General features: G+C 48.0%; 1 protein-coding gene and 1 non-coding gene across 2 annotated transcripts in view; both read left to right on the forward strand.

The window, feature by feature from the left end:
- Window positions 1–27232, forward strand: part of CENPF (centromere protein F) — a 67331-nt gene that overhangs the window by 18956 nt on the left and 21143 nt on the right. Inside the window, exons 8-14 of the mRNA XM_063919084.1 lie at window positions 5125–5250; window positions 5443–5571; window positions 6725–6847; window positions 7237–7372; window positions 9266–11439; window positions 12164–15379; window positions 15938–16090. Coding sequence (XP_063775154.1) covers window positions 5125–5250; window positions 5443–5571; window positions 6725–6847; window positions 7237–7372; window positions 9266–11439; window positions 12164–15379; window positions 15938–16090 — 6057 coding nt within the window. The remainder of the gene's footprint in view (window positions 1–5124; window positions 5251–5442; window positions 5572–6724; window positions 6848–7236; window positions 7373–9265; window positions 11440–12163; window positions 15380–15937; window positions 16091–27232) is intronic.
- Window positions 17570–17755, forward strand: LOC134913220 (U2 spliceosomal RNA). Its single transcript, XR_010177033.1, has one exon. It is a non-coding gene; the product is annotated as a U2 spliceosomal RNA (small nuclear RNA).

Below are 27232 nucleotides of genomic sequence, written 5' to 3' on the forward strand. Positions count from 1 at the left end.
AAATTTCCCTCCTCTCATGAGGAAAAAGAGCGGGAATCTCCAGACAAGAGACGGCAGCTTCCCACAAGAGAATTCTCAGGCTGTATCCTTTCCCCACTAGGGCCAGGATGTGTTGAGAATCTTCCCCTTGGGTGTCCTGTTTGCACTAGCTATTCTCAGGGATCCTGCAGATAGTGTGCACATTCTAGTATACTACCCAGACCGGCGATTGTGTTGGCATGGGTTTATAGCGCTGTGGCAGCGTGGACAGGTACCTTATCAGCAGAGATTGAGACCCTAGTATGCATATAAATATTTTAAGATGCTGTCTTAAGTGATAGATATATAATTATAAAGCATGCCCAAAGGGACATGAGTATACTGGGTCCTAGAGACAAAAGCTATGTCGATTTCTGCTTGACGTGTCCTGTAGAATATACATTGGACAGATGATGCCGACTTAAGAGGCATATGGAAGGCTGAGGATTGTGTGGAGAAAGGTTCTCGGGCCTGGTCTCCACAGCTATAGCTGGTAATTCTGATATTTTGCCTTATATTCCTGAACATCCTAGGAAAGCACGACATTATTAAATGCAGCTTTTCGAATAAAGAAACAAGAAAGTCTGAGGTGCGTCCTTTCTTGTCAGAGCCGGGGGCAGAGGAAAGAAGCTGTACAACACAGCTAGTCCCCAGGAACAGAAGTCCTCCCCGGCCTCTACAAAAATCCACCGCATGTCGCTGGGGCTCCACAGGCGGAGCTAGGCCCGGTGGGGACACGCCTTCGTAAGTTCAGCCACAAGTGGGTTCACTCCCTGTTAGATCCCTGGGCAATAGAAATTGTATCGCAGGGATACAGGCTGGACTGTGAGAAGATGCCCCCTCACCGAGGACCCGGCGGGCTTCCCCCCAAGAGAGGGAGCCAGTGTTAACTGCAATTCGTAAATTGTATCTTCAACAGGTGGTGGTCAAGGGTCCCCTCCTTCAACAAGAGGGTGTTATTATTCGACCATGTTATAATCCCGAAACCAGACGGTTCGGTTAGACCCATATTGAATTAAAATCCCTGAACATATACCTGAATAGGTTCAGGTTCAAGATGGAATCGCTAAGAGCGGTCATTGCAAGCCTGAAATGAATCGGGACATAAGGGATGCATACCTTCGTGTCCCCATTTATCCACCTTATCAGGCGTACCTCAGAATTGCGGTACGGGATTGTCATTACCAATTTCACCAAGGTAATGGCGGATATGATGGTGCTCCTGCGGAAGCAAGGTGTCACTATTATCACATACTTGGATGATCTCCTCATAAAAGCGAGATCAAGAGAGCAGTTGCTGGACAGCGTATCACCTTCTCTGGAAGTGAAACGGCAACACGACTGGATTCTATATATTCCGAAGTCGCAGTTGGTTCCTACAGCTCCTCTGCCTCGCCTAGGCATGATCCTAGACACAGACCAGAAGAGGGTTTATCTCCCGATAGAGAGAGCTCAGGAGCTCATGACACTGGTCAGGAATCCATTGAAAACCAAAACAGGTGTCACTGCATCACTGCACTCGAGTCCTGGGAAGGATGATGGCATCATACGAGGCCATCCCCTTCGGCTGGTTCCATGCAAGGACAATGGAACTTACTGGACAAGTGGTCCGGATCACATCTTCAGATGCATCTGTTAATCACCCTATCCCCCAGGGCCAGGGTGTCTCTCCTGTGGTGGCTGCAGAGTGCTCACCTTCTCGAGGGCCGCAGATTCGGCATTCAGGACTGGGTGCTGGTGACCACGGATGCAAGCCTCCGAGGGTGGGGGGCAGTTACACAGGGAAGAAAATTCCAAGGTTTGTGGTCAAGCCAACAGACTTGCCTTCACATCAATATCCTGGAACTAAGGGCCATATACAACGCCCTAAGTCAAGCGGAGTTCCTGCTTCGCGACCAACCGGTTCTGATCCAGTCAGACCGCAGGGGCTCATGTAAACCGCCAGGGCGGCACAAGGAGCAGGGTGGCGAGGGTAGAAGCCACCAGAATTCTTCGTTGGGCGGAGAATCAAGTAAGCGCACTGTCAGCAGTGTTCATTCCAGGAGTGGACACGACCTCCACCCGGGAAAGTGGTGACTTCATCAGGAAGTCTTCACGCAGTTTTGCAAATTGATGGAAACTGCCTCAGGTGGACTACATGGCGTCCCACCTCAATAAAAAGATAAAAAAGGTTTTACGCTGGGTCAAGGGACTCTCGGGCGATAGCTGTGGTCGCACTAGTAACACCGTGGGTGTTCCAGTCGGTCTATATATTCCCTCCTCTTCCCCTCAGACCCAAGGGCTGAGAATTGTAATAAACGGAGGAGTGTGAACAATATTCTTTGCTCCGGATTGGCCAAGAAGGACTCTGTACCCGGAACTGCAAGAAATGCTCTCAGAGGACCCATGGCCTCTGCCTCTCAGTCAGGACATGTTGTAACAGGGACCCTGTCTGATCCAAGACTTACCGCGGCTGCGTTGGACGGCATGGCGGTTGAACGCCGGATCCTAACGGAAAAGGGCATTCCGGATGCAGTTATTCCTACGCTGATAAAGGCTAGGAAAGACGTGACAGCAAGACTTTTTCACTGTATATGGCGAAAATAGGTTGCTTGGTGTGTGGCCGGGAAGGCCCTACAGAGGAATTCCAGGGGGGTCGATTCCTACACTTCCTACAGTCAGGAGTGACTATGGGCCTAAAATTAGGATCCATAAAGGCCAAGATTTCGGCCCTATCCCTTTTTCTCTCAAAAAGAACTGGCTTCACTGCCTGAAGTTCGGACGTTGTTACAGGGGTGCTGCATATTCAGCCCCATTTGTGCCTCCAGTGGCACCTTGGGATCTTAACGTGTGTTGGATTCCTAAAATCCCACTGGTTTGAGCCACTTAAGACCGTGGAGCTAAAATATCTCACGTGGAAAGTGGTCATGCTTTTGGCCTTAGCTTGGACTAGGCGTGTGTCAGAATTGGCGGCTTTGTCATGTAAAAGCCCATATCTGATCTTCAATATGGAAAAGGCAGAATGGAGGACTCGTCCCCAATTTCTCCCTAAGGTGGTATCATCGTTTCATTTGAACCAACCTATTGTGGTGCCTGCGGCTACTAGGGACTTGGAGGATTCCAAGTTGCTGGACGTAGTCCGGGCCCTGAAACTTTATGTTTCCAGGACGGCTAGAGTCAGAAAAACTGACTCGATATTTATCCTGCATGCACCCAACAAGCTGGGTGCTCCTGCTTCAAAGCAGACTATTGCTCGCTGGATCTGTAGCACGATTCAGCTTGCACATTCTGCGGCTGGACTGCTGCATCCTAAATCAGTAAAAGCCCATTCCACGAGGAAGGGGGGCTCTTCTTGGGCGGCTGCCCGAGGGGTCTCGGCTTTACAACTTTGCCGAGCTGCTACTTGGTCGGGTTCAAACACTTTAGCAAAATTCTACAAGTTTGATACCCTGGCTGAGGAGGACCTTGAGTTTGCTCATTCGGTGCTGCAGAGTCATCCGCACTCTCCCGCCCGTTTGGGAGCTTTGGTATAATCCCCATGGTCCTTACGGAGTACCCAGCATTCACTAGGACGTCAGAGAAAATAAGAATTTACTCACCGGTAATTCTATTTCTCGTAGTCCGTAGTGGATGCTGGGAGCCCGTCCCAAGTGCGGACTCTCTGCAATACATGTATATAGTTATTGCTTAACTAAAGGGTTATTGTATGAGCCATCTGTTGAGAGAGGCTCAGTTATTGTTCATACTGTTAACTGGGTATAGTTATCACAAGTTGTACGGTGTGATTGGTGTGGCTGGTATGAGTCTTACCCGGGATTCCAAATCCTTTCCTAGTAATGTCAGCTCTTCCGGACACAGTTTCCCTAACTGAGGTCTGGAGGAGGGGCATAGAGGGAGGAGCCAGTGCACACCAGATATAGTACCCAATCTTTCTTTTAAGAGTGCCCAGTCTCCTGCGGAGCCCGTCTTACGGAGTACCCAGCATCCACTACGGACTACGAGAAATAGAATTACCGGTGAGTAAATTCTTATTTTCATATTTGTGAACGTTTTTGCCCAATTGTGTTTCTTTATGCAAGTGTCACTTTATGCCGTGGCAGCCCCTACCAAACCGTATGCCGTGGCAGCCCCCTACCAAACTGTGTACCGTGGCAGCCCCCCCCCCCCCCCCCTCCACAAAACTGTGCGCTGGTGAAACATCCCCTCTACCAGATTGTGCCGTGGCAGCCTCCCCCTCTACCTGATTGTGCCGTGGCAGCCTCCCCCTCTACCTAATTGTGCCGTGGCAGCCTCCCCCTCTACCTGATTGTGCCGTGGCAGCCTCCCCCTCTACCTGATTGTGCCGTGGCAGCCTCCCCCTCTACCTGATTGTGCCGTGGCAGCCTCCCCCTCTACCTGATTGTGCCGTGGCAGCCTCCCCCTCTACCTGATTGTGCCGTGGCAGCCTCCCCCTCTACCTGATTGTGCCGTGGCAGCCTCCCCCTCTACCTGATTGTGCCGTGGCAGCCTCCCCCTCTACCTGATTGTGCCGTGGCAGCCTCCCCCTCTACCTGATTGTGCCGTGGCAGCCTCCCCCTCTACCTGATTGTGCCGTGGCAGCCTCCCCCTCTACCTGATTGTGCCGTGGCAGCCTCCCCCTCTACTAGATTGTGCCGTGGCAGCCTCCCCTTCTACCAAACAGTGTACCGTGGCAACCTTTATCAGGCCGTGTACCATGGCAGCCCCTAACAAACCGTGTGACGCGGCAGCCTCCCCCTCCACAAAACCTTGTGCCGCGGCAGCCCCTACCAAACTGTGTGCCGCGGCAGCCTCCCCCTCTACCAAATTGTGCCGTGGCAGCCTCTATCAAACCGTGTACCTTGGCAGCCTCCACCAGCAATGTCCACATAGGAACGGCATGCTGGGATGTGTAGTTCCACAGCAGCTGCAGTGCTGCACATTGCCTACCCTTGAACTGCTCAGCAGGCACAGTTTGCCGTATATGCATAGAACGGCGTTATGGGTTTAGCGATATCAGGGGGTAATAGTACATATGTCTATGGTGATTTTCCCCAGGGAGGCAGAGAGCATTCTGTATGTACAGCACAAGGATGCGGCGCTATGTAACAATACTTTGATGTGTTTCAGTGCGCCCAGACAGAACAGAAGCTGAAGAAGGTGTCGGAGGAGTTGAGCTGCCAGAGGCAAAACGCAGAGAGCGCTCGTCTGGCTGTGGAGCATAAACTGAAGGAACGAGAGAAGGAAAATCAGCAGGTGATAGGACGTGTCTTATTCCTCAGTAATATATAGCAGATTGGAGAGCTTGCTGTGTAACTAGTTACCAGGCCAGACTGGCTGAATGTGTCCTATTACCAGCGGTTTATGCAGTGTTACATTTAGCATTGATTGTATGTATACTGTCCTTGTGATGTGCTGCCTGCACTCTAACACCTGTCGTCTGCTCAGGAACTCTTACGTCAGCAAAATTCCCTAAAAAATATGGAGCAGCAGCTAAATCAGATGAAGACCAAACTAGCCCAGGAGTCCCAGCAAGCGAAGAACGAGTTCAACGCAATCCAGGCGGAGCTTGATCGTGTAAGACCCTCGCCATGCGTTACACTGCGCTTCTGTTTGGCTGTTGTCACAAAGGTGATATCCGTATAACGTAGGTCGCCTCAGATCTACAAGTAACTGCGTCCGTTCCTCTCTCATCCTTAGATTAAGCCCAAATCTGATAACTAATATATACCTCATGCTCCAGCACAAAGAGGGCGGCTGATCGCATATTATGTTTTAGGGGGGACATGTAGATGTTGCGCAGGATCGGTAGTAACTGGGGTTGGCAGGTTACCCCTTTGGGGCATGTGTGCAGTCATCATCTTGGAACGCCAATGTAGCGCTATGTTATACCCTGATCAGATACTTCTCGCTATGAACCAGTGATTTCACTTTGTGCGTTAGATCCCACACAACTGACGGGCTGCACGCTGCATAGCATTGCTCAGGTACAGTCTGACCGTCTGATTTGTAGCCCCCAGTAATTGGATTGGTGAACCCTGGCTGGTACAATGGACCTCAGTAAGGAATGCAAAATTTGTGAATCGCAGTCTGCCCGATTATCGAACGACTGCGCATGCACAGTGTTCGCATTGCGCACGCGCGAGTAAAAATAGCGGCAGAAAATGCGTAAACATCGTGATCGCAATGCAACCGCTGTTTGACTGACAGGAAGCCGGCGTTTCTGGGCTGAAACCCGACGTTTTCTGGGTGTGTGTGAAAAAACACCGGTGTGCCCAGGAGTTTTTAGGGAGGGCCTCTGACATCGGCGATGACCACTTCCAGCCTCTTGTGTCGTAAGAATAGTGGACGACCTAGCCTGGCGCTGATAGGAAAAGTCCTCGGTGTCTCGGTAATTCTGTATGGTTCTGCGATCAGCCGGCATATTGCGATGTATTCATAATTTCTGCAATGGGCGTTTGTTTTCTCAATTTCTGGGTGGCGACTATTTGATCGCAGAAATTGCAATCCTTACTGAATGAGGTCCAGTGTTTGCAGCACTGACCCTTCTGCCCCTGCAGTCCTTCTCCATAGAGTAAAAGATGATCGAGAATCTGCAGGGTCTATGGGCTGCCTGAGAGGAGAGCTATGATGCACACAAACAGTCCGGGAGCGATACTTAGGTCCCTCTGTAATGTGTGCGACGTTTATGTGGCTGTTAGTGGTAAGTGAACGTTATGTTGCTCTGCAGGTGACACATGGGAAGAAGAGTTTGGAAAGTGAAGTAGAGGAGCTGAAGCAGAAACTTCTTAGGGCGGAACAGACTCTGCATGCAAGTGAGAGTCAGGGGAGTGATATCAGGAGGAACCTGGAGGTAAGTGATTTCTTACGTTACACTCGATCTGTGAGTTCTACATTTGTAGCGTCATCTTACGTAACCTATGAAACAACACACAGCAATTTATGTAAGCCATGTTTAGAGGTTTTATTATTTTCTGGGATTTATACCATGGGAATAATCTGCCTAATGTGAAAAAATAACACGTACAATGGTTCCTTAAATTCAGCCCTCAAGGCATCCTGACAGTCCAGTCATTAAGGATATCCATGCTTCTGTACAAGTGACTTCATTAGTACCTCATTCATTTCAATGAAACCATCTGTGTGCAGTCATGGATATCCTTAAAACCTGGACTGTTTCTGTGTGCCCCCCCTTCCCCCACAATGTTACTTATACTGTAACTAGCTTCTCTGTGTTATTAGGAGGCCAAGTCTCAGCAAAATGCAATTACAAGTCAGCTTGACCAGAAGGCTAAAGAAGCCTTGAAACTAGAAGAGGAATTAAGCTCCGCAAAGCAAACGATTCGGCAGAACCAGCAGTTTATGGAAGAATTGAAACGTAAGTGATTCCCTCCTGCATACATGTAATACGCAGAAATACAGCGGTCTAGGCTGAGGAGAGGTTGTCCTAGGCCGCACTGGAAACGCTGCATATCCTGCTTATTAATGTCCGTATTATGCTCCTGCTTATTAAATGTCCGTATTATGCTCCTGCTTATTAAGTGTCCGTATTATGATAATTAATACTACAAAACATTTCCAAATTAATCTAATTCCTTGTACTTAGTTACTTAAATATATGCTAATATTATAACACCCTCTGAAGGTGATTGCAACGTTGCCCCCAGTCATAGGGGGGGATTCAATTGGCGGCGATTCTGCGCAAATCTGCATGGCAGCCACTGCACTTAACAGCATTGGCAACTTGCACAAAAGTGTTCACTACCTCCATAGGGTAACGAGCACATTTGTGTGAATCCGGCATTCGTCTGGCCAGGCGAAGGGTGCGAGACGGGGTGCCTTTGTCGGCGTTTAAACGCTGCGGCAACTGCAATTCGTGCCCTTCGCCTGGAATTGAATTCCCCCCCATAATGTGGACCCCCTATTGCATCTACTGTAAGAGCTATGTTGTGATAAAACCAACCTAAACATAATGTGTCTGTTTCTTTGTCTGTGATACAGTAGCCGTTAACCAGTGGAGGGATTTTGTTATACTTGGAACAAAATAACATAGCTCTAATTTTTTACCTTTTTCATATATGTATTTGAGGAGAGATAATGTGGAATATATTGTATTTAAATATTGCTGGTGAATTTGTTATTTACATGTGACTGTTGCATGTGTGTAATGGAGGCGGCCATGTTTCTGCGCTGATCCCCGATCTGTGAGAGTGCCTTTTATTCTGTAGGAACTAGTGACCTCGCTGGTCATTAATGCCGATTGAGTACTCGCTAGTTTCTAGTCAATTAATGGGATACTTATTTTTGTTCAGCCCCCCAAATTTCTGCCCCATTAATTGTAGCCAATGGATATACTTAAAAAAAATAATAATAATAATAATAATCACAAGTAGAATTCATTTATTAGTCTTTCTGTAACATATTTATTTTAATCTTTTCTTTCCGCATTCTTTTTCCTGCAGTAAAGCCGGGTACGCACTAGACGATATCTTCATGAGCGATATCGCCTAGTGTTTTCCCTACCCTCCCGGGCGGCTAGTATAATGGGTACACCCTAAATGATGACGTCACACTGCCGACAGCCCGAACCTGCAGTTTCAGCTGACATAGCCAAACTTGATCTGCATGTACAGACCACACAATATCGTTAACGACTCGCGGGAGTGCGCCTCGTTAACGATATAGTGCGTGCACATTGGTCGATATTAAAACCGATATGGCTCAAAAGGGTGAAAGTGAGCGCTATCGTGTAAAATATTGCTTAGTGTGTACCCAGCTATACTGTCACTGAATAACAACTAAATCTGTATCCATATTAAGTAGTGTGAGCAAGATGCATTGTTGTAGTTTGTTTAACCATAAAGTTTGATAGTTTTCTCCCTACTTTGTGAACTTGCTATAAGGGGATCTGATACAGGACACAAAGCTGAAATGATAAAGCATGTCAGTTATGCTAGATGTGATATCACAAACTATACGCCCACGTCTGCATCTACCAATCTGCAGTCTATCTTGAGCATTCCTGTTACCCAGAAGCATACAAGTCAATTGCTTAGGCCATACAATCTAGTTGCCTTGAAAATGGATAAGTTATGTAAGCATTGCCTTAATAAGTAGAACATGGGACAATTTTGTCATTCGTCTGTGTAACTAAAGCAACGCCATATTACGAAGCCTTTAAGATTTGATGTCATTCTAAAACTGTCGCTCCTTTCTATTTTATCTTTGTGGTTCTCCTAAGAATTTCGATTTAATTTCTTTCATTCTATAGACAAAAACAACAGCTTGGAGGCAGATCTGAAAACCGCTTTGCAGAAACTGCAAGGACAAGACTCAGCCAGTTTGCAGCATCTTACTGTGGCAATAACTAAACTGGAAAAGGAAAGAGATTCTGCTCAGGAAGTGCTGAAGAAACGCGAGCGGGACGCAGAAGAAGCCAGGATTGCGCTAGATAAAGTAATGGAAGAGTCTCAGGCTCTGAAGAACCAGCTGGACTGCAAAGAGAGAGAATGCAGAGACTTGATAAACACGCACAGTTCACTTGTCATCTGGAAAAAGGAGCATGAAGATGTAACGGAGACACTTTCCAGAGAGAGGGAGGAAATGTCCGTAAAAAACAGGGACCTGGAGTCTGCAATCCAGACCCGTATGGACCAAATAAACGTATTGGAACAGGAGAAGAAACATTTAGACACCCAGATCAAAGCCCTGCAAGACAACTGTGCCTTAAATACGGCTGACATGGATATTCTAAGAGTGACCTGCAGGAACCTTCAACAGCAACTAGAAACCGAAAGCCAGAAGCACCGAAATGAGACGGGAGACCTGATGAAGAAAATATCTGAACTGGAGGCGCAACGTGACGCGCAAGAATCCAGTGCCTCTTCAGAGCAGATGTTACACCTGGAGAGCGAGTTAGAGCAGCTCAAAAAACTAAACGGCGAATTAAAAAGCCAAAACGAAAAGCTCCTGGAAAGCCAGTCTGACATCCAGAAGAAGTTGGTGGAGGTGGAGGAGATGCAGGAGCGCTTTGCGTCGCAGTCTAGAAGCCAGTTTGAGAGTTTTCAAGACAATATTTCATGTAAACAAAATGTGGATTCTCTTGTTTCTGCCATCAAGGAAAAAGAAGAAGAAATCGGCCTGTTATCGGAAAAACTGCGACTTGCAAATGCGGACATTCAGTCCGCTCATCAGAGTAACCGCGAACTGAATGATAAGCTACAAGAGCTTAGTCTACAGTCGGAATCCTGGTCTACAGAGAGAGCGACACTGACTGCGCTAATTACGTCCTTGCAACAAGACATTGACAGGCTGACTGCAGATCCCAAAAAAGGCGATTTACCGAATTATGAGCAAAAACAAATGCAGAACGCAAACGCTGACCTAAAGATTCAAGAGACCGCTGTTCCCGATACCTTAACCTTCATGGAGGAAGATAGCCCGGTAGGCGGGTGCAGTGCCGAAATGAAAAAGGAATATGAAAATGTAAAGCTGGAGTTAGCTGAATGGAAAGAGAATCTCTGCAGAGCCCAGGCAGAGAATAATCGTTTGCTCGGGGTCAATAAAGAAATGTCTGCGCTTGTAGAGAAGCTCCAGAACAATGAACTCTCTCTGAATAAGATCGTAGATGATTTGAGGGTTTGTTTGAAGGAAACTTCTTTAAAAACTATCCAGGAAAAGTTTGAGAAGCTGAAGCCGGATCATGAGGATAATGGAAATCCTCCAGAAAATCTCCAGAAGCTTTTCCAAAATAACATCGAAAGCGATAACGAGATAAATTTGATGAAACAAACACTAGACGGCTCTGAAAGTCCTAAAGAAATGACCCTTCTGGGTATCAGAGATCCAATTTTAATAATGGAGGATTGTGATGTAACCTCAGTAAATGATAGTTACCTTCTGGTTGATGTAACGGAAGGGACTTCTTCATTTCCGTTATCAACAGAACCACAGGATCATTGTGAAAATGAGACTTTGCTAATTAATCTGGATCAGCTGACATTAATGACGTCAGATGGTGACAGTACAAGGACATTGCCTGTCCTGCCAGATCTCGTCCAGCAAAACTCCACTGCGCTATCACCTTCAGCGGAGAATAGTGACGCAAGGCACCGTGAAACGCAGGGACTCATTGACTTGCTTCTCAGGCAGTTTCCTCAACAGCAGTCTGTTCTGTTCTCTGGCATAGAGAATGAAAACGCTCTTGACTTAAAATACTTGCTGACATTTTACCAAACAGAACTGAGTAACCTACAAAAGCAGCACTTAGCTGAAAACGCATTGTGGCAACAGAAATTAAGAGACCAAGCATTGGAACTGGAGGCCAAGCTGGCAGCTGAGATGGCTCGGTCAGACGGTTTATCACGTGAGCTGGACGCCGCAAGACTCGAGCTGCAGGTTCTCAACTTGAGTGCACACTCACTGCTGTCGTTCAACAGCGATGATGTAAGTGTCTGGGAAATTACTGGTTTTGAATAATGTTTTTCCTGGGCCCTTCCTGCAGAGTGAGCGGGTAACTTCATGTTTGAGCGCAGTGTTATAGGCGCATGGAACTCGTACTAAACTTTATTTTGTCCGGCAGTCTACCAGTGACCTCATATCCCTCAATTAGTATAATGGTTTCCTTCCGGTGTGACTAGGTCAGGCCCTGGTACGGTGAGGGCAATATTATCCATGTTATAAGCTTAACTGCAGAGCTCTGGGAGAAGGTGAAGGATTAGGGAGAAATGAGGAAAACCAATGAATATTTGTTCTGCCAACAGGTGAAGTGCAAACTGTTTTGTTAAAGTTAAAAAAACAATTGAAAAATGCAGAAATTTTTGGATGTCTTAGGGTGGATTGGTTGAGCTTTCTAGGTGGTCTTGGCCCTAGACTTGAACTCTTAGAATGTTAGTGACCTACCTGGTAATGAGGTTACCCTGACGCTGTGGGTAAGCCCATAACTTTGGCCGAAATTATGCAAAATACCATCCTTGCTAAATTTATTACAATTGTGATTAGTAATGTTTGTAAAGAACACATCTGCACGTTGAGATTTGGAAAACACATGTTCTGAACATGTAAAGAATAAACACCATAAGCCCGGCATAAGACGTAATAGGACATATTAATTTAAAAAAGATTGATTGATTGAGTTGATTGTATACTGAGATTTATTTTTTTGTTTTAGTTAACCACAAAATTGGATGCCACCGACCAGACCATCTGCACGTTCCTGCCTATAAGTAGTCTCTCCCTGGGTAACGCTGAACTGCAGAGATCTGAATATCCAAAGCATGAACGGCAAAGTCCAGAGGAGCTCAATGCAGGAGAACCGACAGATGTGGAGAACTTGGACATGATCAGTGATGGAAATGTTGATCACACAGGAAATGTCGAAAATTCATCTGGAGAGAAGAAGGTGAGAAAGGACAGTAATTCAGAGGTCCATGTAGACAACACGGACCCTCAAGTCATTTCTGAGCGTCTCCAGTTCAAGGCTCCCAAGTCTCTCTATGAAAATCAGAAGCTCCTTCAACTTATTAATGAAAAAGAGCAGATTAATCAAAACTTGATTCTGGAAGTCAAAGACCTATCTGCACAAATTGAGAAGCAGAGGGCTGAGCTTACCGGCAAACAAATAGAAAACCAGGAACTTGGAAGTAAGACCGAGGAATTGCAAAATGAAAGATTGCAATTGCTGGAAAAAATAGAGTTGATCTGTAATGAGAGAGTGCAGTCCATGAGCAGAATTGCTGACCTCGAGAAAGAGCTGCAAAATACGCTAAATACAATGGAGATTGTGAAAGCACAGACGTCCGGTGTGCAGGAGAGTTTAGAGATCTCTAACAGAGAATGGAAAGAAAACTGTCTACAAACGGAAAGCGAGCTGAGAAGAGTGATGTCCGAGAAAGCAAATGTTGAAGCTCACGCCTTATCTCTAGAGGCAGACCTGGATTCCCTCCATTCCCAGTGCCAGCACTTACAGGAGGAACGTGAAGACAAATTAAAGTCTTGCAGTGACTTGCAAGAGCATCTTAATGTTGCGCTAGCTCAGAAACATCAGCTAAACCAGGAACTGGAGACTTTACTAGAGGAAAAGGAAGATCTGGAACAAATGCACAAGAAGCTGAAAGAAAGGGAGGCAGAGCTGGAATCCAGTAAATCGAGCTCTAAAGAAATAATTAAGATATTGGAAGCTGATACACGGGCATTGAAAGAGGAGCTTCAGGCTGCAAGATCAACCGCGGAGCAGTTAATTGCAGAACACGATGAAACGTCTCGCTCGCAGGAGAATGAGAGGGCGCAGCTCAAGGAGCTGCAGAGTCTGGTGCTGCAAATACAAGAAGAAAAGAACCTTCTGTGCAGTGAGCAGGACGCTCTGCAGACCCGGCTGAGCGCAGTGGGCGGAGAAAGCGACAAGCTGTCACGTGCGCTGGAATGCTGCCAGAAAGAAAAGCGTGAACTGTCCCTCAGTCTGAGCTCTGCTCAGGAAGAAGTTGCTCTAATGCGTACAGGTATCGAGAAGCTAAAAGTTAGGATTGAGTCGGATGAAAGGAAACAGCGCCATGCTATTGAGAAACTGAAAGAGAGTGAGCGGAAGTTTGACGGCCTCAACGATAAGATAGAAACCATGGAACGAGAATTGCTCGTGGCCGAGGAGAATTTGGAGAACGCCATACTGCAGGCAGAGACCGCTAAGGAGGAAGCAGAGGTACTGACCTCACAAAAAGAGACTTTGGAAATCGAATTGAACAGTGTAAGGAGGAAGCTGTGGGATCTGGAAAAGGAACATCTAATCAGCCAGGAGAAGATAGCAGACCTAGAAGCCACAGTTGTCACCGTCACCAATACTTTGGAAAGCAAAGAAGCTGAACACACCCTATATAGAGAGAATTCAGAGGAGCAGCAGGCGCTTCTGCACACACAGCTGGAAGAGATACGCGAGCAGAAAGCCCTTTCCGACCGCCGGTGTGAAGCGGCCACAGCTGAACATGCTGATATGACGGCTAGAATAGAGGAATATCAAGCACAGTTTAAGGTTAAGATTGAGTCTGATGAAAGGAAACAGCGTCATGCTATTGAGAAACTGAAAGAGAGTGAGCGGAAGTTTGACGGCCTCAGCGATAAGATAGAAACCATGGAACGAGAATTGCTCGTGGCCGAGGAGAATTTGGAGAACGCCATACTGCAGGCAGAGACCGCTAAGGAGGAAGCAGAGGTACTGACCTCGCAAAAAGAGACTTTGGAAATCGAATTGAGCAGTGTAAGGAGGAAGCTATGGGATCTGGAAAATGAACATCTGAGCAGCCAGGAGAAGATAGCAGACCTGGAGGCCACAGTTGTCACCGTCACCAATACTCTGGAGAGGAAAGAAGCTGAACACACCCTGTATAGAGAGAATTCGGAGGAGCAGCAGGCGCTGCTGCACACACAGCTGGAAGAGATACGTGAGCAGAAAGCCCTTTCCGACCGCCGGTGTGAAGCGGCCACAGCTGAACATGCTGATATGATGGCTAGAATAGAGGAACATCAAGCACAGTTTAAGGTTAAGATTGAGTCGGATGAAACGATTCAGCACCATGCTATTGAGAAACTGAAAGAGAGTGAGCGGAAGTTTGATGGCCTCAATGATAAGATAGAAACCATGGAACGAGAATTGCTCATGGCCGAGGAGAATTTGGAGAACGCCATCCTGCAGGCAGAGACCGCTAAGGAGGCAGCAGAGGGCCTGACCTCACAGAAAGAGACTTTGGAAATGGAATTAAATAGTGTAAGGAGGAAGCTGTGGGATCTGGAAAAAGAACATGTTAGCAGCCAGGAGAAGATAGCTGACCTAGAAGCCACAGTTGTCACCATCATCAATACTCTGGAGAGGAAAGAAGCTGAACACACCGTATATAGAGAGAATTCAGAGGAGCAGCAGGCGCTGCTGCACACACAGCTGGAAGAGATGCGTGAGCAGAAAGCCCTTTCCGACCGCCGGTGTGAAGCGGCCACAGCTGAACATGCTGATATGACGGCTAGAATAGAGGAACATCAAGCACAGTTGGAGGAGGCCAAGATGGTCATCGGGGATCTCAAGGTATCTATTGAGAAGCTGGCTGCGGAGCTAAAAGAATGCAGAGTTCAGCTGTCTGAAAAGTCTCAGCAACTTGCGGAACGTGAGAGCCAGTGTAAAGCAGCAGAGCAGCGGGAAATGACATGCTCTGCAGAATTGTCCCGATTAGAGGAGGAACGAGAGACATTGATAAGTGAGAAGAAGAGTCTGCAGACAGCGGTAGAAGATCTGGAAGGCAGGGTCCGGGACTTTTCTGCAGGGAATGACTCTCTTCATCATACGGTCACTGGCCTGGAAGCACAACTTGAAGCTGTAAAATCTGGAAGACAGGCCCTTGTGGAACAGGTAATTATGAACAGGTCACTGTCTTAGGGCTGGACACATTTAACCTACTTACCCGTATAGTAAGACCCGTCCCCAGCAACACTTTGAAGCCCCTCTCCGTTATTTGCCTGCATCCATCTGATTGCCCGTGTTTGCTTCTGATGAACGTCACACTGGTTGGAAAGAGGTTGCTCCCATCCAATAACCAGTAGAACCGGGTTCACCAGCTTTGTCCGTTCCCTTCCCTGCTATCAAAGACAGATTCCCAGTTCCCTATAGGCAGCTGTGTGTTTTCTTCGTGAGTGCCGCCTCTACTGGCATAATACTATATTAAGCATTCTCATTTCCAGTAGTGTCTAAACTTACAGACGCTCCCCGTATCCCTGTAGTATCATTGCAGCTAGGAATGACACAGCCGTCATGGCAGCTGCCATTGTGTGAGTTATATTCCTCAGATTAGGACAGGCGTGTGATTGCCGGTGCGCCGCAGTATTGCGGAACCAATATCCGCGCGCAGTCCTCTGCATGTACGTAACTCACCAGCAGCAATTGTCTCCTTGTCTCTCTGGCGTAATGCAGGTGGTTGATCTGGAAGAACGCTGCTCCAGCTTCCACCGCAAACTACAAGAGGCTGCTGTGCAACTCAAAGCCGCCGAAGAGCAGAACCGCAGTGACCGGAACGGCTGGGATGAGGAGTTGCGGGCAATGAGACGGAGGCACGAGGAGAGCGGTGTAAGTGTCTCGCTGCTTCTCTCGATAAGGATGTACAGACGGGCTGGAATACGTGCAGCTCTCACCCATGGTGGCTGGGGATAGATGCAATGGGGTTCGGAAGGTTTTTAGTATTTACCAATAGCCCATTCCAATTTCTCTATCATCCATCTGGGGGACGCTGCGCACTTACACTTGGGTTAGAGCGTGTGAGTATGGAGTTTGGCACAATCTATGAAAAGAACTAACTCCTCCCCCTCTAACCCCTCCCATCAACCCCCTGTTCACAGGAAGCACTCCTCAGTTTTAGTTTTGTGCCTTGGAGTGAAGGCACACTTTTCTTTGCTCATAGATTTTAGTTAGGTTTTATTTCTAATTGTTTTCTTGTTTGGTGTTTAGTCCCTAATGTTGGTGACAAACACATCCAGAGTGAGAATAGTTAGGTTAGAGAGCTTCTGTGAGCTCTATTTCTCACTCTGCACTGCCTCTGGGGAGTCACTACACCGCTGAGGTCCCTGGGTCTCTCCCTTCCGGCTCACAGAATTCGAGGAGGCACTGGGTCAGGTAGGAACAGCCTCAGCCTACTGAGGTAGTGCTGGGCTGTGACCCTTCTCATACTAGCATATGACAGTCCCTCAGAGTGAGTCCCCCATGCTGTGTGTCTGCTGGTTGTATATCTCCTGTGCCCTGGCTGGGTCACTGTAAGGGCTGTATGAAGGACTGTATGTGGCTGAGGGGTGGCTGCGCTGACTCCTGGGACTAGCGGTGGCCAGGGGACACTGAGGGCAGTATTATTAAGTGCCTCAGGTCCTGGGCAGGAGCCATTTTGTGCAGCTTCTTTGCTGCATGCTAAGTCCCTCTCTCTGTATTTCTTCAGCCATGAGGCTGTGGCTCAGCACACTAGTGCAAGAGTCCAATATGTATAGAGACCTAAGTTCTAGCCCAACTCTGGACAGAAACATTGTTATTATCTTTATTGTAGGGAGTTGCTGGGTGTTTTGCTGCCCTCAAACCAGTCTAAACTGCCTCACCCGATTAGGCCCTGCCCCCAGCAACACTGCAGGAAGCTCCTGATCACATGTCAGCAGCTCAGCATGATGGGGAGCACTGTCTTTCTTTGCACTGAGATAGTGGGACTATTGCTGTGATCAGTAACAAGCCCACAGGGTGGTAACTTTATAAGTGATCTGCCTATAGTATAATATCCACAATAGCAAGTATTCTGGGACTATTGCAGGTTTCTGTAGTTAGCCCAGCAACTATGCCAAATATACACATGATATATGCTTGTTAGAATATCCTACCTGTTTTGTCATGCACAAACAATGCCCTCTCCTCACAAATTATGGGCACTACAGTAAATATAGTGGCTATTACTGTGTTCAGCATTTAGTCCACCAAATTGGTGTTATAGCTTTATTCAATAGCTGGTATAGTGGGACTTTTACTGCCTCTATTACGTAGCCCACCAACTGCAACCAATGTGCAAGTGATAGTTACTTATTATCTCTGCCTTTTAGCAAAGTTCAGGTGTAATATTTGTTTTTATCAGTTTAATATCTGATACGCTCCCTATTTAGGGACCATATATCACATGAATTTTTAGTAAGATAGAAGAGGAGCTTGCTCTGTCCACTTTATACATTGACCTGGTATTGCAGTGCGTCCAGTACCAGTACACAAATACCGGTATTGTCAGAGTCTGCCGTTGCTTGCACTATGATAAGGGATTGGTACTCTGTTTACTACTTAGCCCACAAACCTTGGTAAAATGTTAATGGCTGAGTTAATGTAAAATACTCTGTGGTCAATACTTTCACCTAAAGCAGTGATTGTTGGTAGTCTGTTTTCCTTTCGCTATTTCTATGTCAAGACACAAGACAGACTATTTATTTGTTTATTTTTTCTTGTGCACTATGTACCTATAAATTGCCAAAATGGCTGTACAGAGCTAAACGCTCCTTACGCAGCTTATACAGTGCAGTGAGTCAGGTCCTTGACAGACACTATAGCTCAGTTACTTCAAAGGACAATCATTTGTCCTAGTTGTTATGCTCTTTAGTTATGGTCACTTCTAAGGCAAGTCTTAATTTTATACTTCCTGGTGTCTGTCTGAGATAGCTACCTTAAGCAGGATGATTGTGTCCTCAGGCTGTACCGCCAATTGGCGGAGTACTACACCTTCCTCTATTTCGTTCCTGGTTCTGATCCACATTTTGAGGCTTTATCTCAGGAAATTGGTAAAATAAATCCGGTCAGGGAGGATACTTCAGGATAGGAATAAGAAATAGACTACTGAGTTAATTGGTTTCCCCCTCTTCCCTCACGTTGGGACGATGTAGCGGTTCATGTTTCCAGGTTAATGCGTCTGTCTCTAGTACGCAATATTGTTGCTTCAGATCTGATGGCTCACCGTTACAGACAGTGTTTCTTTATCCTTTCGCTGATGAGGCTGACCTGATGGAGGTTCCACTAATAATTAGTGGACGCCTCCATCATGTGGTGGCCTAAGACGACTGTCTTTCCTAAAGTACAGTATGTGACCTTGAATCACCGCAGATTGACAACAGTGAGGCGGTTATTAAATTGGTATTCATTCTGACAGGAATATTCCTATGCCCTATCCTGGCTAATGCATGGATCTTAGAGCGGTTGCAGATTGCATAATGCAAGTTGTCAATTATTGTATTAGATGATCCTTTTCAAATAATCCATTGACAGATTGGGTCTCTGAAGCTCTATCCTCTGTCAATGTTGTTTTCTTGGATTCTATTTCTATTCAATCCTGCATCTCTGCCCTGTCAATGATGCCCATATATTCATTTTGATTGTGATTTGTGGAATTCTGCTTCCAAATCAAAGCGTGCCTTGCAGGCAGGAGAAAATAGCTCTAGCAGTAAGGTGTCTGCCTTCAGTATAACAGGTCATGGGTTCTCATTCTGAGTATGACTGCTAAAAAATGTGTTATTTAAAATAAATATCAATGAAATATGTATTCTCTTAGAAGGCATTTGTCCACCTGGAACTCGGACTTCCGATATGTCGTCTGCAGGGCTTATGGAGTCGGGTGGTCTGGTTCTTAGTGGGGGAAAGCCAACTTTCTCAGATGCCACTGGTCCGTTGGATATACCGAATTATATCATGAGCATATATTCTGAATCTTGGGGAACACGTACCAAGCAGGATTCTTTGTTATCCCTCTTATTTGCGTTTCATCCAAGAGACAGGCTCTAATCCTTGCAGTCTGTTCGCTATCCAACGTGGGAGTATTCATTACAATCCCTTTCCCATCAACAGGGTCTTGGGGTTGTTACTGTTACTTTCCCATCACTGCCATATTTGGTCGATTGTTGCAAAAAGAGCTCCGTCTCATGCACCTTTTGTCATACACATCTACAGTGGACCTTGGTTCCGGATTTCTTACTTTGTGGAGGATGGTGTTCAGGGGTTTGCTATTCGACCCCAGGTATCTCGGTCTTTTGGCTGAGTGCAGGATTTCCAGACCAGAATACACTCTCTTCGCAGTTTCCTCAGGGGTCAGTGATCCATGGCATACACTTCCTCTGCAAGATAGAGGCGACTTTACAGGGGGCTCCATTCTCCCGGTCTCATGCCTGGATTCTTCAATCTCAAATTCTATGTTATTAATCCCAGGCAGAATTGAGTTTACATAAACCGTTCAGTATGTCACTTCAAAAACGACAATATCTTCGTTGGTGTCTACACAATCCGAATCTGACCCATAGGACTCCCATTTTCTGTCTTGACATGGAAGGTCATAACCACAGTCACTAGTCTCAGACGTTACGGTTTTGGGTTTCAACTTTGGTTTTCAAAAACATTGAGGTCCACAGTGGAGATGTCACTTCCATCTCCGGGCAATCCACGACGCCTTAGCTCCAGCTCAAGGCTTTCTACAAGTGCTCGATTTGTCAGCACATATACTAGAAAAAGAAAGAAAGAAAATTGGAACGATACAGAGAAGATTAGCATGGTCTTGCATCCCGCATCCAGTCGAACTTCAACACTGCAGTGGCCTATATCAACATGCACAGTGGCACTTGCAGCTGGAGAGCCATCTGAACGGTATCTCACATATGCAGAGGGCGGAACTTTGGGTTCCGGCAATATCAGCCAGTTCCAGAATGGACAACGCGGACTTCCCGGGTTGTCATGCTTTTCTTCCCCAAAGAATGTGAAATAATCCAACAGGTTTTTCTGATTTTGATGCACCTGTGTGACAAGCCGACATCGACATCAGGGCTACTCGTCTCTGCAAAAAGGACTTCCCTAGTATGGTGATCGCTCCGGGGATCCTCTTGTGGCAATCATGGCCGCCGTGTTAGCGCCTTGTCATTTTCATCTGGCATATTTGTTTCTGCATCTGGCAAGATCCAGTGAGTGCTTCAACGCATTTGACCAGTGGCTCTTTCGGTCTAACTAAATCGCTCCGGATTTGCCTGTCGAAACTGCTCTGCAATGCTTCAGACCAGGGTGGCCAAGGCTCCTTATAGTGTACCTCTTTGGCCAGATCTTCACTTTCAAACTGTGTCATCACCGGGATTTGTCTTGTCTGACGGTGACGGCGTGATTGTGGAGAACAACATCATCAGAGTAATAAGTTTACCTCAGTCAGTAGCCCTGACACTGTTTCAGGCTCTCAAACCAATCACAGTGCCCAGTAAAACGTTTAATCTTTTGGTGCGACTATGCGGATGTTCGGTGTTTCCTTCGCAGCTTTTTGCATATACAGTTTCCCTGTGTAGCTCCTGTGTCTCCTTTCCAGCCTCTGGACTCTGTTGGGTGGCGGTTCCTTCCTCTTACGGTGGTTTTGTTTTCTTTTGCCCATTGCCTCAACTCGGTGTGTTTCTGAGTTGGCAGTCCATTACTGCAGTCCACCTTTGTTGGTTTTTCTATTGGGATAGAGTGGTTTTACATACAAAACTTTTATTTATTTATTTTAACACAGGAGCTATGGCTCAGCGCACTAATGCTAGAGACCAGTGTATATTAAGATCTCGGTTCAAGATGAACCTTGAACCGAAACATTTGAAGTTCACCGTACGGACACGTTGTTAGTTCTTAGTGGTGCGTCCCAGCGAGGTTGACCGGTCTCTAAGAACGCTGAGGCTCGTTGGGTCACATCAGTTACCCGTCAGCCTTATGTGTGCTCTGCTGTTCCTGTTCCTGACCCTCTGCGGAATTGTGCGACTCAGGCCGTTGGGGCCTTCTGGGCTGTTCGCGGAGGTGCCTCTATTGTGCAGCTGTGTAGAGCGGCAACCTTCACAGGATTCTATTGTTTCCATACTTTTGGTATGGGGGGATGCGATGCCTCTGTTGGGCGTCTGATCTTAGGGGCAGATTTCCAGCCTGTGTGCCCCCCCTCTTTGGCTTGCTTTGGGATATCACCCAAGTGTAAGTGCGCAGCGTCCCCCAGATGGATGATAGAGAAATTTGGATTTTTTACTTACCGTAAAATCTCTTTCTCTGAGTCCATCTGGGGGACGCTGCGATCCCTTCCCTCTTGTCTGGTTATTGATTGTTGGTTTTGTTTTCTCTCTCTCGGCTTTGTTAAACTTTAACTGAGGAGTGCTTCCTGTGAACAGGGGGTTGATGGGAGGGGTTAGAGGGGGAGGAGTTAGTTCTTTTCATAGATTGTGCCAAACTCCATACTCACACGCTCTAACCCAAGTGTAAGTGCGCAGCGTCCCCCAGATGGACTCAGAGAAAGAGATTTTACGGTAAGTAAAAAATCCAAATTTTGGGGCCCCTTATTCTGGACCCTGAGTGATATTGGAGCCCCAGAACAGAGTAACCTATATGTTATATACGCCATATCGCACCTTATTGCCCCCACCTGGTGTCATTGCCTTCCTCCTGTGCACCAACATAGTAATCAGCTCGGGGCGATCTCATGTCACTAAAAATGTTTTGTGCTTAGTAATTACTTAAATAGGCTAAAAATAAAAACCTGGGATCTAGTTATACTCTGCTTATACTGCTCCTCACCTCTGGAACTCCTTCCCTTACTCTGATCAGACTCTACGTCTCTCCAAAGCTCTCAAGACCCAATTTCTTAGTAAAGCCTTCCAGCTCTCATCCTAACCCACCGCTCTCTGCTCCTCGCTCACTGTCTCTCCCCTCTGTGTCACCCCTGTCTGTCTGTCCCTCCCCTATAGAGTGTAAGCTCTCATCCTAACCCACCGCTCTATGCTCCTCACTCACTGTCTCTCCTCTGTGTCACCCCTGTATGTCTGTCCCTCCCCTATAGAGTGTAATCTCTCATCCTAACCCACCGCTCTATGCCCCTCACTCACTGTCTCTCCTCTGTGTCACCCCTGTCTGTCTGCCCCTCCCCTATAGAGTGTAATCTCTCATCCTAACCCACCGCTCTATGCTCCTCACTCACCGTCTCCTCTCTGTGACACCCCTGTCTGTCTGTCCCTCCCCTATAGAGTGTAAGCTCTCATCCTAACCCACCGCTCTATGCCCCTCACTCACTGTCTCTCCTCTGTGTCACCTCTGTCTGTCTGTCCCTCCCCTATAGAGTGTAATCTCTCATCCTAACCCACCGCTCTATGCTCCTCACTCACTGTCTCTCCTCTGTGTCACCCCTGTCTGTCCTCCCCTATAGAGTGTAATCTCTCATCCTAACCCACCGCTCTATGCTCCTCACTCACCGTCTCCTCTCTGTGACACCCCTGTCTGTCCCTCCCCTATAGAGTGTAAGCTCTCATCCTAACCCACCGCTCTATGCCCCTCACTCACTGTCTCTCCTCTGTGTCACCTCTGTCTGTCCCTCCCCTATAGAGTGTAATCTCTCATCCTAACCCACCGCTCTATGCTCCTCACTCACTGTCTCTCCTCTGTGTCACCCCTGTCTGTCTGTCCTCCCCTATAGAGTGTAATCTCTCATCCTAACCCACCGCTCTATGCTCCTCACTCACCGTCTCCTCTCTGTGACACCCCTGTCTGTCTGTCCCTCCCCTATAGAGTGTAAGCTCTCATCCTAACCCACCGCTCTATGCTCCTCACTCACTGTCTCTCCTCTGTGTCTGCAGCTCCCCTATAGAGTGTAAGCTCTCCTCCTAACCCACCGCTCTATGCTCCTCACTCACTGTCTCTCCTCTGTGTCACCTGTCTGTCTGTCCCTCACCTATAGAGTGTAAGCTCTTATCCTAACCACCACTCTATGCTCCTCACTCACCGTCTCCTCTCTGTGACACCCGTCTGTCTGTCCCTCCCCTATAGAGTGTAAGCTCTCATCCTAACCCACCGCTCTATGCTCCTCACTCACTGTCTCTCCTCTGTGTCACCCCTGTCTGTCTGTCCCTCCCCTATAGAGTGTAAGCTCTCATCCTAACCCACCGCTCTATGCTCCTCACTCACTGTCTCTCCTCTGTGTCACCCCTGTCTGTCTGCCCCTTCCCTATAGAGTGTAAGCTCTCATCCTAACCCACCGCTCTATGCTCCTCACTCACTGTCTCTCCTCTGTGTCACCCCGGTCTGTCTGTCCCTCCCCTATAGAGTGTAATCTCTCATCCTAACCCACCGCTCTATGCTCCTCACTCACTGTCTCTCCTCTCTGTGTCACCCCTGTCTGTCTGTCCCTCACCTATAGAGTGTAATCTCTCATCCTAACCCACCGCTCTATGCCCCTCACTCACTGTCTCTCCTCTGTGTCACCCCTGTCTGTCTGTCCTCCCCTATAGAGTGTAATCTCTCATCCTCACCCACCGCTCTATGCTCCTCACTCACCGTCTCCTCTCTGTGACACCCCTGTCTGTCTGTCCCTCCCCTATAGAGTGTAAGCTCTCATCCTAACCCACCGCTCTATGCTCCTCACTCACTGTCTCTCCTCTGTGTCACCCCTGTCTGTCTGTCCTCCCCTATAGAGTGTAATCTCTCATCCTAACCCACCGCTCTATGCTCCTCACTCACCGTCTCCTCTCTGTGACACCCCTGTCTCTGTCCGTCCCTCCCCTATAGAGTGTAAGCTCTCATCCTAACCCACCGCTCTATGCTCCTCACTCACTGTCTCTCCTCTGTGTCACCCCTGTCTGTCCCTCCCCTATAGAGTGTAAACTCTCATCCTAACCCACCGCTCTATGCTCCTCACTCACTGTCTCTCCTCTGTGTCACCCCTGTATGTCTGCCCCTCCCCTATAGAGTGTAAGCTCTCATCCTAACCCACCGCTCTATGCTCCTCACTCACTGTCTCTCCTCTGTGTCTCCCCTGTCTCTGTCCCTCCCCTATAGAGTGTAAGCTCTCATCCTAACCCACCGCTCTATGCTCCTCACTCACTGTCTCTCCCCTGTGTCACCCCTGTCTGTCCCTCCCCTATAGAGAGTGTAAGCTCTTATCCTAACCCACCGCTCTATGCTCCTCACTCACTGTCTCTCCTCTGTGTCTGCCCCTCCCCTATAGAGTGTAAGCTCTCCTAACCCACTGCTCTATGCTCCTCACTCACTGTCTCTCTTCTGTGTCACCTGTCTGTCCCTCACCTATAGAGTGTAAGCTCTTATCCTAACCCACCACTCTATGCTCCTCACTCACTGTCTCTCCTCTGTGTCTCCCCTGTCTCTGTCCCTCCCCTATAGAGTGTAAGCTCTCATCCTAATCCACCGCTCTATGCTCCTCACTCACTGTCTCTCCTCTGTGTCACCCCTGTCTGTCTGCCCCTCCCCTATAGAGTGTAAGCTCTCATCCTAACCCACCGCTCTATGCTCCTCACTCACTGTCTCTCCTCTGTGTCACCCCGGTCTGTCTGTCCCTCCCCTATAGAGTGTAATCTCTCATCCTAACCCACCGCTCTATGCTCCTCACTCACTGTCTCTCCTCTCTGTGTCACCCCTGTCTGTCCCTCCCCTATAGAGTGTAATCTCTCATCCTAACCCACCGCTCTATGCTCCTCACTCACTGTCTCTCCTCTGTGTCACCCCTGTCTGTCCCTCACCTATAGAGTGTAAGCTCTTATCCTAACCCACCGCTCTATGCTCCTCACTCACTGTCTCTCCTCTGTGTCACCCCTGTCTGTCTCCCCCCTATAGAGTGTAAGCTCACATCCTAACCCACCGCTCTATGCTCCTCACTCACTGTCTCCTCTGTGTCACCTGTCTGTCCCTCCCCTATAGAGTGTAAGCTCTCATACTAACCCACCGCTCTATGCTCCTCACTCACTGTCTCTCCTCTGTGTCACCCCTGTCTGTCTGCCCCTCCCCTATAGAGTGTAATCTCTCATCCTAACCCACCGCTCTATGCTCCTCACTCACTGTCTCTCCTCTCTGTGTCACCCCTGTCTGTCTGTCCCTCACCTATAGAGTGTAAGCTCTTCTCCTAACCCACCGCTCTATGCACCTCACTCACTGTCTCTCCTCTGTGTCACCCCTGTCTGTCACTCCCCTATAGAGTATAAGCTCTGATCCTAACCCACCGCTCTATGCTCCTCACTCACTGTCTCTCCTCTGTGTCACCCCTGTCTGTCTGCCCCTCCCCTATAGAGTGTACGCTCTCATCCTAACCCACCGCTCTATGCTCCTCACTCACTGTCTCTCCTCTGTGTCACCCCTGTCTGTCTGCCCCTCCCCTATAGAGTGTAAGCTCTCATCCTAACCCACCGCTCTATGCTCCTCACTCACTGTCTCTCCTCTGTGTCACCCCGGTCTGTCTGTCCCTCCCCTATAGAGTGTAATCTCTCATCCTAACCCACCGCTCTATGCTCCTCACTCACTGTCTGTCCTCTCTGTGACACCCCTGTCTGTCTGTCCTCCCCTATAGAGTGTAATCTCTCATCCTAACCCACCGCTCTATGCTCCTCACTCACTGTCTCTCCTCTGTGTCACCCCTGTCTGTCTGTCCTCCCCTATAGAGTGTAATCTCTCATCCTAACCCACCGCTCTATGCTCCTCACTCACCGTCTCCGCTCTGTGACACCCCTGTCTGTCTGTCCGTCCCTCCCCTATAGAGTGTAATCTCTCATCCTAACCCACCGCTCTATGCTCCTCACTCACTGTCTCTTCTCTCTATGTCACCCCTGTCTGTCCCTCCCCTATAGAGTGTAAACTCGCATCCTAACCCACCGCTCTATGCTCCTCACTCACTGTCTCTCCTCTGTGTCACCCCTGTCTGTCTGTCCTCCCCTATAGAGTGTAATCTCTCATCCTAACCCACCGCTCTATGCTCCTCACTCACCGTCTCCTCTCTGTGACACCCCTGTCTGTCTGTCCCTCCCCTATAGAGTGTAAGCTCTCATCCTAACCAACCGCTCTATGCTCCTCACTCACTGTCTCCTCTCTGTGTCCCTCCCCTATAGAGTGTAATCTCTCATCCTAACCCACCGCTCTATGCTCCTCACTCACTGTCTCTCCTCTGTGTCACCCCTGTCTGTCTGTCCTCCCCTATAGAGTGTAATCTCTCATCCTAACCCACCGCTCTATGCTCCTCACTTACCGTCTCCTCTCTGTGACACCCCTGTCTGTCTGTCCCTCCCCTATAGAGTGTAAGCTCTCATCCTAACCCACCGCTCTATGCTCCTCACTCACTGTCTCTCCCCTGTGTCACCCCTGTCTGTCCCTCCCCTATAGAGAGTGTAAGCTCTTATCCTAACCCACCGCTCTATGCTCCTCACTCACTGTCTCTCCTCTGTGTCTGCCCCTCCCCTATAGAGTGTAAGCTCTCCTCCTAACCCACTGCTCTATGCTCCTCACTCACTGTCTCTCCTCTGTGTCAACTGTCTGTCTGTCCCTCACCTATAGAGTGTAAGCTCTTATCCTAACCCACCACTCTATGCTTCTCACTCACCGTCTCCTCTCTGTGACACCCCTGTCTGTCTGTCCCTCCCCTATAGAGTGTAAACTCTCATCCTAATCCACCGCTCTATGCTCCTCACTCACCGTCTCCTCTCTGTGTCACCCCTGTCTGTCTGTCCCTCCCCTATAGAGTGTAAGCTCTCATCCTAACCCACCGCTCTATGCTCCTCACTCACTGTCTCTCCTCTGTGTCACCCCGGTCTGTCTGTCCCTCCCCTATAGAGTGTAATCTCTCATCCTAACCCACCGCTCTATGCTCCTCACTCACTGTCTCTCCTCTCTGTGTCACCCCTGTCTGTCCCTCCCCTATAGAGTGTAATCTCTCATCCTAACCCACCGCTCTATGCTCCTCAC

Source organism: Pseudophryne corroboree, chromosome 4 (genome assembly GCF_028390025.1).
Source record: "Pseudophryne corroboree isolate aPseCor3 chromosome 4, aPseCor3.hap2, whole genome shotgun sequence".
Lineage (NCBI taxonomy): Eukaryota > Metazoa > Chordata > Amphibia > Anura > Myobatrachidae > Pseudophryne > Pseudophryne corroboree.